Source organism: Hylobates moloch, unplaced genomic scaffold (genome assembly GCF_009828535.3).
Source record: "Hylobates moloch isolate HMO894 unplaced genomic scaffold, HMol_V3 SCAFFOLD_1, whole genome shotgun sequence".
Lineage (NCBI taxonomy): Eukaryota > Metazoa > Chordata > Mammalia > Primates > Hylobatidae > Hylobates > Hylobates moloch.
In genome coordinates, this window is record NW_026652276.1 from 220,330,938 (window position 1) to 220,345,348 (window position 14,411).

A 14,411-nucleotide genomic window follows, 5' to 3' on the forward strand; every position below is an offset into this window, starting at 1 on the left:
TACTGGTTTCCCATCATGATGGAGATTAACCAGCAGTAGTCTATACAAGTAGAATACAATGATTTTGTTTTCTGTATGAAAGTGTCCACGGGGCATTTTTAAGAGTGTAACGGAACACTATTAATAATTATGCTGGGCGACAGGGAAAAACTGGGACTCTTCTTGGCTAACTGGAAAATGTCATTCTAATTTTGTATCCAGTGTATCTTACGAAAAGTCAGTGCTGTAGAAGAAATGTCCATATTTAGATATGCTAATATTTCAAATCTATAGTTGGTATCTAAAACATAAATTTTATCTTTTGAGGACCTGCTTACAAGATTTTGTAAATATGTCTGATAAAACTTCTAGTATGTTTTTCTTTTTAGGATGATCGTTTAAGAGAACCTCTGCAAAAACTGAAACTGGCTGTTAGCAATGTCATGCCTGAACAGCTATTTAAATACCAGGAGGACTGCCAGGCTCGTAGTCAAGCTAAGTGTGCCAAGTATGTATCTCTTCTATTTGGACTGGCTTTTGCATTTGAGAAGTGTGTGTACGTATGTATGTATGTATGTATGTATGTATGTATGTATTTTGAGACAGAATCTCAGTCTGTTGCCCAGGCTGGAGTGGAGTGGTACGATTTCAGCTCAGTACAACCTCTGCCTCCCAGGTTCAAGCGATTCTCCTGCCTCAGCCTCACAAGTAACTGGGATTACAGGCACGTGCCACCACACTAGGCTAATTTTTGTATTTTTAATAGAGACAGGGTTTCACCATGTTGGCCAGGCTGGTCTCAAACTCCTGACTTCAGGTGATCCACCTGCCTTAGCCTCCCAAAGTGCTGGGATTACAGGCGTGGGCCACTGCACCTGGACATGCATTTGAGAAGTACTTTTAGCTGTTCTGATGTTAAGTGGACCTCATTCTCAAGTAGAAATCCACATATACTGCTGACATGATATAATTGAGTATTTTGTAAATGGCACTCAGTTGCTTTGCAGTCAGAGACAAAAGGTGTCTGTTGATTGATTGTATGGAGGTGATCAAGCAAGAGCTGACACTGGTGAGAGATTTCACAACCCCAGCTTGACTGACTGGTTGAACGCAAGTATTTTCTGACCTAAAAGATAAAAGTTGGTGCCTTTACAGTATAATCAAAAGTCCTTATTTACCAAACTACTTTATAACTCCTTTCAAATTTGAAGTATTATGTGGAAAGGTAGATTTCGTCTTTACCCTCTCTTTTAACATTCAGTTAAGCAATTCAACAAGTATTTATGGAGCATATTATATAGGCAGTGTTGGGTTAAAAGTTTGTTTTGTAAAGTGTTTTTCATTTTTAGATTGCAGACAGATGAAGAACGGGAAAAAAATGGATCTGAAGAGGATGATGATGAGAAACCAGGAAAACGTGTCATAGGACCAAGAAAGAAATTCCACTGGGATGACACCATCAGGTAAGATTTAATTAGTTTTCACTTTTAATATATAATGCAGAAGTAAGATTCCTCATTTAAAAAAAAATCTATAATAAATATAAAACTAGATTGGAAGCAACCAAAGATTAGTGTGTAGGAAAAAATTATTCAAGAGCAGATTAATTGGGCTCTAATATCCTCAGAGTATTATTGCTTTTATTTTCATAGACACTGTAATACTTTTTATAAACTATCTAATAATGGAGTAAGTCATACTGGTTTCAGAAGGTGAAATACTTTCAACATATTTCTTCTTTAGCCATCTTTCTCAATAGTATTTCTATACCCCAAGTAGAGAACCATCCCTTTCAATCTTTGGTGCTTTGATTAAAGATATCAAAGGAAATTGTTTCATATTGCGGGTTTGACTGTGGTGCAATGAATGATATATGTTGGAAATTGTTTGTTATTTTCTGAATTTTTCACATAATCTGTATTATTGCTGCCAAATGTATGTTCTAAAAAAAGTTTCAAATTTAATTTTCAATCTGTTTAGAACTTTGTTATGTAACCTTGTTGAGATCAAATTGGGATGCTATGAGTTAGAACCAAATAAAAGCCAGTCTGCTGAAGATTATCTGAAGTCTTTTATGGAGACAGAAGTGAAGCCCCTGTGGCCTAAGGGCTGGATGCAGGCAAGGTAAGAAATGTGACTTACTGGATTTTATTTTATTTTGTTATTATTGCTGTTATTAAAGATACACATACACATACGTGACATTGATTTTGCTAAGAACCTAATATATTCAGCATGCTGCCTAGTCATCTCAGATGATCCTTGCTTTGAAAACCTTAAGCACTTAAATGACAAAACAGTCATGCACACACAGAGATAGATGTAAAGGTGATATTTTACTTAACTTTTTTTTTTTTAAACACCCAAATTTGCTAGTAGAGAAAAAGAGAGGAGGGAAGACTCCCAAATGGTTATGAAGTTTGGGAGAGGAGCTTCATATGGGTAACATGAAGATAAGGAAACTAATACGGGATTAGAACATAGGAAAAGAGACACAGCCTTAGATTCTGTTGAAAATAGTGTAGAGGCCGGGCGTGGTGGCTTATGCCAGTCCCAGCACTTTGGGAGGCCAAGGCAGGCGGATCACCTGAGGTCGGGAGTTCAAGACCAGCCTGATCAACATGGAGAAACCTCATCTCTACTAAAAATTCAAAATTATCCAGGCGTGGTGGCGCATGCCTGTTATCCCAGCTACTTGGGAGGCTGAGGCAGGAGAATCACTTGAACCCCGGAGGTGGAGGTTGTGGTGAGCCGAGATCACGCCACAAGAGCAAAACTCTGTCTCAGAAAAAAAAAAGAAAAAGAGAAAAGAAAATAGTCAGTGTCGGCCGGGCGTGGTGGCTCACGCTTGTAATCCCAGCACTAAATTAGCCGGGCGTGGTGGCGGGCGCGGTGGCGGGCGCCTGTAGTCGCAGCTACTCGGAGAGGCTGAGGCAGGAGAATGGCGTGAACCCGGGAGGCGGAGCTTGCAGTGAGCCGAGATTGCGCCACTGCACTCCAGCCTGGGTGACAGAGCGAGACTCCGTCTCAAAAAAAAAAAAGAAAATAGTCAGTGTAGGCCAGGTGCAGTGGCTCACACCTGTAATCTCAGCACTTTGGGAGGCCAAGGTGGGAGCATCACTTTGAGCCCCAGGAGTTTGAGACCAGTCTCAAAAAATAAGTAAATAAATAAGAAGATCAGTGTAGAGAGATATCTCAAGAAACAAAGAGTCGCTCTGTTTAAAGTCTCAAGGGTTAAGATTGTGGCCCATTGTGGTGGCTCACACCTGTAATAGCAGCACTTTGGGAGGCTGAGGCTGGCAGATCACCTGAGGTCCAGAGTTTGAGACCAGCCTGGCCAGCATGGTGAAACCCTGTATCTACTAAAAATACAAAAATTAGCTGGGCGTGGTGGTGGGCACCTGTAATCCCAGCTATGCAGGAGGCTGAGGCAGGAGAATCACTTGAACCCAGGAGGCAGAGGTTACAGTGAGCCGAGATTGCACCATTGCACTCCACCTGGGCAACAAGAGCAAAACTCTGTCTCAAAAAAAAAAAAAAAGAGTTAAGTAAAAATTAATAAACTTGGCTAGTTCAACCCATGATATTAAATTGCTCCATCTTCTATCAACAGAAAAGATCTGTTGGCCAGGTGTGGTAGCTCACCCCTGTAATCTCAGCACTTTAGGAGGCCAAGGGCCATAGTGAGAGGATTGCTTGAGGCCAGGGGTTCAAGACCAGCCTGGGCAGCATAGTGAGACCCCTGACTCTGCAAAAAGTTTTAAAAATTAGCTGGGCGTGGTGGCATACACCTGTAATTCCAGCTTCTTTGAAGGCTGAGTTGGAAGGACCATTTGAGCCCAGGAGGCCTAGGTTATAGTGAGCTATGAATAAAACTCTCCATAAAATAGATTATTGAGTATACTGTACCATTATAACTTTTACTTGGTAAGTAAGCAGTAATAGTCTATTGAAAATTAAATTACTTTAAAAAATAAAACAATTATGTTATTATCTGCTATAAAGAGAATAATAATTTTGTTCTTTAAATTTTTCCAGAATGCTTTTTAAGGAAAGCCGGAGTGTTCATAATCATCTTACTTCTGCTCCGTGAGTAAATGCAGACCCCAGATTGCTTCATTTATTCACATTATGTGCTTTAGTGAACAAAAGTATCATTTATTAAATGCTAGTTGGAATAGGACTTAAAAAGATCATTTTGACCATTGACTATTTAGACTTCAGAACACATTTATCTATTGAAATAATTGTCAGGCTACTCTCTAAACACCTACTAAATCCACACTGTGACACATAATGGCCTGGGATTCCGGTAGTAGGGAAGCGTGAAGGCTCAGGGGTTTTCCTTTGTTCCTGGGCCTTCTACCTGCCAGTCTTTTTCTCCACCTCCTAACGTCCATCTGCATTTGTAATCTACAGCCCTCTGTGTCCTGAGTTTACCAGGACAGATCCATATGCACACCCACCCTTGCTGCACTACAGAGTGTTTTATTCCACAAAATTAACCTATTCTTGAGGTCTTCTGTTCAAAACTGGATATTTCCTTAGTGATGTGATTACTAGAGAAAGCTTTTATCCCCCCAACATACAACAAAAAGGCAAGTTTTTTCTGTGGTCACTTTTTTGGTTGAATATTGGTCAATTCCAGAACAGTTTTATTTTTCCCTTCAACTTAGGGCTACTTCTCTGTAGCCTGCAAGGGTGGCATTAAGGGTTATTAAAGCCAGGCACAGTGGCTCGCTTCTGTAATCCCAGCACTTTTGGAGGCTGAGGCGGGTGGATCGCTTGAGCCCAGGAGTTTGAGACTGGCCTGGGCAACATGGCGAAACTCCATCTCTATAAAAACTACAAAAATTAGCCAGGCATGGTGTGTGTGCCTGTAGTCCCAGCTACTCAGGAGGCTGAGGTGGGAGGATGGCTTATGCCAGGGAGGCAGAGGTCGTAGTAAGTGGAGATCATGCCACTGCCCTCCAGCCTGGGGGACAGAGCAGACTTTGTTTCCAGAAAAAAAAAGGGGGTTATTAAAATATAAAATTAGCAAGTTACTGAGAATTTACTGAACACTCTAATTCAATATTCTGCTGAGAGGTCTGTTTAATATATTTTGGGCAACATTATAAAATTCGTACTCCCCTTGTATGCAGTTATATAGGAATTTTTTAGTTTTTAGGAAGGACACTTCATTACTACAGTTGACCCTTGGAACAACACGTGAGTTAGGGATTTCACCCCCTCATCCCACACAGAAATCCACGTGTAACTTTCAACTCTCCCAAAACTTCACTGCTAATAGCCTACTGTTGACCTGAAGCCTTACTGATAACATAAATAGGTCATGAACACATTGTATGTGTTTTATGTACAGTATACTATATTCTTACAATAAAGTAAGCTAAAGAAAAGAAAATGTTAATAAGAAAATCATAAGGAAGAGAAATTGTATTTACTATTCATTAAGTGGAAGTGAATCATCATAAAGGTCTTCATCCTCGGGTCAACTGTATATCAGAAATGCATTGAGTTGGTTGTGGTTTTTGGTTCTTACTGGTTTTTTTAGTATAAATTCTAAGTAGTTTGGTTTCATATATTACAGGTTTACTTTGTTGCAAGAGTTTTTGTTGTCTTTGAAATAAATTTTATATACATATGTATATGTTTGTGTCAGTAGTATTTTTGGCTTTAATTTCCCTATACAGTAGTCCCCCTTATCCTCAGACGATATACTCCAAGATGCCTGCAGTAGATGCCAAAACTGCAGACAGTACTGAACCCTACATAGACTATTTTTTCCTATACATACATTCCTATAATAGATTTTAGTTTACAAATTAGGCACAGTAAGAGATTAACAACAACAATAATAAAAGAGAACAGTTTAACAGTATAGTATAATAAAAGTTATGTGAATGTGGTTTATCTCTATTTCTGGAATTTTCCATTTAATATTTTCAGACCTCAGTTGACCACAGGCAACTGAAACCGCAGAAATTGAAAACTGTGGATAAGGGGGGCTACTGTAGTTCTAAAGCCATATATGCATTACAATTCAGGTACAAATAATGCATTCCTTTAATTCTAAAGGTGTTTACAAAAGATGTCTCCCTCTCTGTCTCTCTGGCTTTTTTTTTTTTTTTTTTTGAGTTGGAGTCTTGCTCTGTCGCCCAGGCTGGAGTGCAGTGGCACGATCTCGACTCACTGCACCCAGGTTCAAGCTATTCTCCTGCCTCAGCCTCCTGAGTAGCTGGGACTACAGGCGTGTGCCACCACGCCCGGCTAATTTTTGTATTTTTAGTAGAGACAGGGTTTCACCATGTTGGCCAGGCTGGTCTCAAACTCCTGGCCTCACATGATCCGCCTGCCTCGGCCCAAAGTGCTAGGATTACAGGCATGAGCCACTGCACCCAGCCTCCTCCTCCCTTTTTTAAAATAGCTTCATTATTATCATTAACTTTGTGTTTTGTTTAACTTTGTGTTTTGTTTTATACCAGAAAGTAGGAATCTATGGGATAAGTGGGCCTAGAGGTCGTTTCCCTAAATGGCCTTCATCAAAAAAAACTCAGAAAATTACTGTTGCCTAAATGAAGTTGTAAATTGACAGTTTTTTTTTTTGTTTGTTTGTTTGTTTGTTTTTTTTTTGAGACGGAGTCTTGCTCTGTCCCCCAGGCTGGAGTGCAGTGGCGCAATCTCGGCTCACTGCAAGCTCTGCCTCCCGGGTTCACGCCATTCTCCTGCCTCAGCCTCCTGAGTAGCTGGGACTACAGGCGCCCGCCAACACGCCCGGCTAATTTTTTGTATTTTTAGTAGAGACGGGGTTTCACCGTGTTAGCCAGGATGGTCTCGATCTCCTGACCTCGTGATCCGCCCGCCTCGGCCTCCCAAAGTGCTGGGATTACAGGCTTGAGCCACCGCGCCCGGCCAAATTGACAGTTTTAATCAAGATTCTTGTTAATCTAATTGATGACATTTTAGCCAAGTGAAGTAGACAAGGTGAAGTATTTTGGCTTGTCAACACTTTAATTGTTCAACAAACATTTGAATACTTTGACTTACTGTGGAACTCGTTCGTTTTTTCATCTTCAAACTTTATCATAGTTTTCCAAAAGTTCCAGGATTCCATAGTAATTTTTCTTGCCCTTTTTCTCCCTGTCATTTTGACATTTTTTATTTGAATTTTTACATTACAAAAATTTTTCTTTAAAAGCTCAGGGGTTTTTTTGTTTTGGTTAAGTTAAATCGCATTCACACCTTCTTGGCATGGTTTAATTTGAGCCTGAAGTTCCTTGAAGCTCTTTTTTTGGGGGGGTTATTTTATAGCTTATTTACATTTAATTTTTTAAAAATTGTATTATCTACGTTTCATGGTTTACTAGTTGTTTGGCCTTTCAATTAATCTGAATTGGGGAAAATGTTGCTACATACTTTGTATAAACTGAGCGCTTAAATACAGTTCCTTCAGAGAGCTTTCCAAATAGCAGAAGGAATTATTTACCACATAATTACAAAGCTATATATTATAACTTTCTAATGAGCAATATAACTGCTACTGAAATAGCCTTTTAAAATCTTTTTATCTTAGGGCAAAGAAAAAGGTGATTCCTGCACCTAAACCCAAAGTAAAGGTAAGTATTGAAACAAAATATTTAATTAGTTATAGTTGGTGAATGTTGAAATACATTCCTAAGATGAAAAAGATGTATTTAGCAGAGGTCAGTAGGCACTATAAGATAGATGTTTTCAACTTCATAATAATCTTAGTACTTCTGTATTTGGGAGAATAGATTCCTGTGTAGCAGTGGGAAATATGCATACACCAATTGTAAAGCTTAACTCTATTAATACTTGGAAATGCTAGGTAAAATATAACAAATATTCTTTCATAGCATAGGTGAGATTGAAAATACGTAAGAAAAATTCATAAGACCAAAACCAAAAAAGGAGCTGACAGTGTTAATCTGTCGCTTAAACTTTGGCTGCCCTTGGAGGCATTTGGCACTTTCTACCCATCACTTTATGGTTTCTTTTTACGTTTCTTCTCAGAGCATAGCAGTTAGGGTTTTCTTGGGCTTGTGCAGGTTAAAACTTGGGATGAAATCTGCATAAAGCTGGACCTTCAAACAATAACATCTTTAGTAAAAGAGAGGACTAGAAAAAAATCCAGCTACCAGCAGAGACATTAAGTGGCTGTCTTGGACTGGGTTCTGGTTTGGGGGAAGAATGTCCTTGCTGAAAAATTTTCTTGGCTTAGGAATTTAAGTTACACTACCTCTACAATCTGAGAAAAACCCAAGCTGAAAAAGTAACTTAGTTACTGGATTAGTAGTAACCTGGGGCCACTGGCAAAAGCAAATTCTCTCTGGTATAATGTGCCTGCTTCAGAGGCCTCAAAGTCCTTCCTCCTATAAACCATGTCAGACCTGAGCTTACAGTCTGAAATACAGAATACATGAGAGAATAAGTTACGATGAGTGAGAGTCAGTAGGAACAATAAACAGCAGTTAGATCCCTAAGATGGACAAGTAGTACATTTATGGAATTTAGTACATAAAATAATTTTACTTAAAAATGTTTAATATTTAGAGAAATAGAAAAGGGAATAAAAAATATCCTATCAAAATAAACAAAGTAGATTTGAAAGAGAATCAAGATATAACCTCCAGAAGTAAAAACTGTAATGATTTGAAATTAAAATTTTAATGAAAGCTCATACCCTTTAGGTTTTACACTTTGCTCCATAGCCTTTGTCTCTTTGGTTTTTTGTTGTTGTTGTTGTTTTTAATAGATGAGGTTCTTTGCTTATAAGATTGTGGCCAGATGGTCAATATATATTATTCTGTGGCCTTCCTGACTTTTTTGGTGTTAGAGCCTCTTTAAATGCAGGGTAAATAGTCTTCTTTTTCTTTTTTTTTTTTTTCTTTTGGAGACAGAGTCTCGCTCCGTTGCCTAGGCTGGAGTGCAGTGGTGCGATCTCGGCTCACTGCAACCTCCGCCTCCCAGGTTCAAGCGATTCTCCTGCCTCAGTCTCCTGAGTAGCTGGGATTACAGGTGCGCACCACCACGCCTGGCCAATTTTTATATTTTTAGTAGAGACGGGGTTTCACCATGTTGGTCAGGCTGGTCTTGAACTCCTGACCTCGTGATCCACCCGCCTTGGCCTCCCAAAGTGTTGGGATTACAGGCGTGAGCCACCACACCCAGCCAGTCCTCTTTTTCTTAATAGTCTACTTTGTCTTCTGATCCAAATAATATTGAGCCAATCTTTCATTAAATCTGTAGAATTTAGACGTTGTTTTGACACTTGACTTTATTAGACTACTAAAGTCTTAATACCCTCCATAAAGGATTGGTTACATTTGATACATCTATGATTAATAGAATAATAGGATAGGAAATTTGTTAAATTCTAATACTGTTGTGTTAGGATGATATGGGGGAGTCATCAGTTTTTTTGTTTCCTTCTCTATGATTAAATTACTTTTTCCATTTTCCCAAAATGGAAAAGCTATATTGTTGATGTGGTTTTTTTCTACTGTAACTCCCCGTACTGTTTCTAGTTATAAAGGTAAGATAAGGAAATGACTATAATAGAAAATGCAAATAACCCAGAAAAGTAAGGAGAAAAGTAAAAGTATCTATAAATTTCTCCTCAGTCAGAGAGTAAAAGCTCTTAGCTTTCTAAGACACATCTTCCTTCCCTTCTTCTGAAACTCTGTTCCTCCCTCCCTCCCTTCCATTCATCCATCCATCTATCCAGTCAGCTATCTATTTATTTAGTCTTTTATATAAATGGGATAACCTGCTTTTTTGACTCAGTTATATGTCCTGAACAATTTTCTCTGCCAGTATAAATCTTCACAGTATTCTATTAGAGTGGATTTAATGTTTTTATAAATAAAAATTAATCAAAAAGTTATTTTAAAACAGCAGTTTTATACTAGTAATACTTCCAACATTTGGATACATTTCCTACCCTTTATTCTGTACTTTTTATAATGGAATTTTCACTAATCATGTCAGTGGATGGCATATCAAAACAAACATGTTTCATCTGCATTACCCATTCTTCTTAGCAGACATTTGTGACCTTAATGCAGTTACACTTGTACTTCCAATAGGTAGTGAGGTTTTTAATCAGGGGTTTTAGAATAAAAGCTTAGAAAAAATACTAAGGAAGTTAGAGTGTAACAGTATTCTTAACAGCTTGCTTATGTAATACCTTAGGAGGTGATGGTAAAGACCCTTCCTCTCCATTCTTTCCCCACTATGCTTAAGGTAAGTGCTATGGTTGTATAAATCAGTACGTAATATAACACTTTAGGTTTGTTTGGGTTTGTTTAAGAAACTAATTGAAGAGACTTTGATATGACTTTTATGTAATAGGCTTTTGCTTCTCAATCTTAAAATGAATCAAATACTTTATCTTTAAAAATAAATAGTTGCTTTTTAATTATTTTGCTCTTTGAATATTATAAACTGTGCTCTAGTTCTTTTTCTTAAATATTAAGAAGGTTGATTATTTGAGAAACAGACTAACAACTCTTAGGTATTCAGAGTTGTAATTCTTAATATCCTTGTTTTCTTAGCATAGAGCCCTGTTCACAGCGGACACTTAGTGGATATATTGAATAAATGACAAATGAATAATTTACAAGCAAATTACAGATTCACCATAATAAATAGCATAATTTATTTGTGCTTGGATTGAATCATCTGCCACTTTGACGTACCAGTTTTTCTATGTACTGGCTGTAGGGTAGCTGCAGGACAGGGCATACAAAGAGGCAGAAATGCATGGAAGCAGAAAGTGAAGGTCAGCCTCCTAGCAAACCATCCCAGACGAGAAGGAGAGAGTCTTAATATAAAGGCAGAATTTCCTCTGAGTGCAGGGGAATAAAAAGATAATAATCTGAACGATGGATTTGGAGCAGGATTTGAAGATCTGATGCAGGTGAGGGAGGCTCATCAGTAATGTAACTAGTATATGAATGTTCCTTCCACTTGGTGTTAAGCTTACCAAGGTATGACAGCTATGTGCAATATATCAGATACTTTGTCTTGTGAGGACAGCTCAGTCAGGAGCTCTGTCATCTCAAAAATTATTTTTATTTTGATAGTCTCTAAAGATTTCCAGTAGAAAAATAATTTTAATTGCCATGAGAATCTTTTAGTTATTTAAAATTAACTGTAATTTTTTATTCACCATTTCTATTTTTTTCCATATGATGCTTTACATTAGGAGTGTAGTCCAAAAAAGGACCAGAAAACTCCAGCATCCCTGGTGGCTTCGGTTAGCGGTCCTCCAACGAGCTCCAGCACAACTACCGTTGCTGCAGCCAGCTCTAGCTCTGCACCAGCCCAAGAAACCATCTGCCTCGACGACTCACTAGATGAAGACCTTTCTTTCCATTCACCTTCACTGGATCTTGTTTCTGAAGCTTTAGCGGTTATCAACAATGGGAACAAGGGCCCTCCAGTTGGCTCAAGGATAAGCATGCCAACCACAAAGCCTCGTCCAGGACTGAGAGAAGAAAAATTAGCAAGTATCATGAGTAAGCTGCCACTAGCTACTCCCAAAAAACTAGATTCTACTCAGACTACACATTCTTCAAGTCTTATTGCTGGTCATACAGGGCCAGTACCAAAGAAACCCCAGGATTTAGCTCATACTGGCATCTCTTCAGGCCTTATTGCTGGTTCTTCCATTCAGAACCCTAAAGTTTCTTTAGAACCTTTGCCAGCCAGGCTACTTCAACAAGGACTTCAGAGGTCAAGCCAGATTCACACTTCTTCCTCTTCACAGACCCATGTCTCCTCTTCTTCCCAAGCCCAAATTGCTGCCTCTTCTCATGCTCTGGGAACATCCGAGGCCCAAGATGCTTCTTCGTTAACACAAGTAACAAAGGTGCACCAGCATTCAGCTGTCCAGCAGAACTATGTGTCTCCATTACAGGCCACCATCAGTAAATCCCAGACCAACCCCGTCGTGAAGTTAAGTAATAATCCCCAACTCTCCTGTTCCTCCTCGCTTATTAAGACTTCAGATAAGCCACTTATGTACCGCCTTCCCTTATCTACCCCCTCACCTGGAAATGGTTCTCAAGGGTCCCACCCCCTGGTTTCTAGGACAGTACCTAGCACCACTACCTCCAGTAACTATTTAGCCAAGGCTATGGTGTCACAGATCTCCACGCAGGGTTTCAAATCTCCCTTCTCGATGGCTGCCTCCCCAAAACTTGCCGCATCTCCCAAGCCTGCCACATCTCCTAAACCCCTGCCCTCGCCTAAGCCTTCTGCCTCACCCAAGCCCTCTCTGTCAGCTAAGCCTTCAGTATCAACTAAACTTATTTCTAAATCCAACCCAACTCCCAAGCCTACTGTATCCCCAAGTAGTTCCAGTCCAAATGCACTAGTCGCCCAGAGTAGCCACTCCAGCACTAACAACCCAGTCCATAAACAGCCCAGTGGAATGAACATCAGCAGACAGTCTCCCACCTTGAATTTATTGCCCTCTAGTCGCACTTCAGGCCTTCCACCTACAAAAAATCTTCAGGCCTCCTCAAAGCTAACAAACTCATCATCCACTGGAACTGTTGGGAAGAATAGCTTGAGTGGAATTGCAATGAATGTACCTGCCAGCAGAGGTAGCAACCTTAACTCAAGCGGAGCTAATAGGACTAGTCTATCTGGGGGAGCAGGAAGTGGAACACAGGGTGCTACCAAACCGTTGTCTACTCCACATAGACCATCCACTGCCTCAGGGTCTTCAGTGGTAACAGCCAGTGTGCAGGTATGTATGTTCTGTACATCCGTGTGATAAACTGTAAGATTGTATAATGTCATCTGTCTTGCGGGTAACTTTAATAAGCTTTTTATGATGTGTGGATTGTTCTCAATTGGCTTATTACAGCCTGCGGCCATGGAATGTTCCTGATGCTGACATCACAGTGACAGACACACTTGTAGATGAGGTGTTTGTTGGGATATGGATTTTTCTTAAACAAAGTAACAAAGGTGCACCAGCATTCAGCTGTCTGACAGAACGATGTCTTCATTACAAGCAACCATCACTAAATCAACTTTAAAATTATTTGAAAAAACAAAACTAAAATGCTTATTTCAAACTTTCTCTCTTACCAAGTCCAGAACAAAGTAGTAACTTAGGAATTTAACAAACATTCGCTTAGCTCTTCCCTTCCCTTTTTCTCCTGCCAATTTTCTTATTTTTAAATCAAATTTATACATTCATGTTATTTTTTAAATCATTTATCTTCTCAAAATTTTTATTTTGCGTTAATTTTGTAGTTATATATAATTTTCTGTGTCAAATTAGTGTCATTCGCCCTTTTATACCACAATTTTCCCATTCATGAATTTTTAGTTTAAACTTATATCTCAATTAGCTGAGTGCCTCACTCAAGCAATCTTTTTAAGAAGGGTAGCCGGGCATGGTAGCTCATGCCTGTAATCCCAGCACTTTGGGAGGCCAAGGCAGGAGGATCACTTGAGGTCAGGAGTTCAAGACCAGCCTGGCCAACATGGCAAAACCCTGTCTCTACTAAAAATACAAAAAAATTAGCCGGGCATGGTGGCGCATGCCTGTAGTCCCAGCTATTCGGGAGGCTGAGTGAGGAGAATCGCTTGAACCCAGGAAGCAGAGGTTGCAGTGAGCCGATATCATGCCATTGCACTCCAGCCTGGGTGACAGAGCGAAACTTCATCTCAAAAAAAAAAAAAAAAGGGTAATATAAATGCTATTTTACCTTAGCTCATGTACACCTGATAATTTCTTTCTGTGCTATCACACTTGAGTAGGCATAGCCTTCTTAGGGCACTAACTGCTCCACTCCAAATTTTGTAAATACTACTCCACTGACTCTTGCTTAGTGTTTAGGATTATGGAGAAGGCTGAGGCCATTCTCAGACTCTTTCTCATTCTCCTTTTGTTCCGTTATCATTAATGTGTTTTCTCTGCCTAGTTTTCATTAATTGTATACCTAGAACATAGTAGTAGCTTTCCATCTCAGACCCGGTTATTTATTTTAGATCAAGAATATTTTATTGTATTATGTGTCTGATTACTGTTTCTGATCTATTTATTGTAAGTTTTTTGAGAACTCTTTATTATGTACATATTTTTTTATTTTTCCCTGAGACAGAGTCTCGCTCTGTCGTCCACGCTGAAGGGCAGTGGCGCAATCTTGGCTTACTGCAACCTCCGCTTCTCGGGTTCAAGAGATTCTCCTGCCTCAGGCTCCCGAGTAGCTGGAATTACAGGCACCCACCACCATGCCTGGCTAATTTTTGTATATTTGTTTATTATTATTATTATTTTTTTGTGACGGAGTCTCCTCTGTTGCCAGGCTGGAGTGCAATGACGTGATCTCTGCTCACTGCAACCTCCACCTCCTAGGTTCAAAGCAGTTCTCCCTGCCTCA

General features: G+C 39.4%; 1 protein-coding gene across 5 annotated transcripts in view; it reads left to right on the plus strand.

Moving 5' to 3' along the window:
* The window catches only part of UBN2 (ubinuclein 2), a 100,662-nt gene that overhangs the window by 42,095 nt on the left and 44,156 nt on the right, over positions 1 to 14,411 (plus strand). For 4 of the 5 annotated variants that reach the window (XM_058427119.1, XM_058427114.1, XM_032761891.2 and 1 more), the window contains exons 9-15: positions 369 to 487; positions 1,329 to 1,442; positions 1,960 to 2,103; positions 4,018 to 4,068; positions 7,556 to 7,598; positions 10,198 to 10,248; positions 11,213 to 12,763. In XM_058427119.1, the coding sequence (XP_058283102.1) occupies positions 369 to 487; positions 1,329 to 1,442; positions 1,960 to 2,103; positions 4,018 to 4,068; positions 7,556 to 7,598; positions 10,198 to 10,248; positions 11,213 to 12,763 (2,073 nt within the window). The remainder of the gene's footprint in view (positions 1 to 368; positions 488 to 1,328; positions 1,443 to 1,959; positions 2,104 to 4,017; positions 4,069 to 7,555; positions 7,599 to 10,197; positions 10,249 to 11,212; positions 12,764 to 14,411) is intronic. The other variant, XM_032761893.2, reaches the window with a different exon arrangement.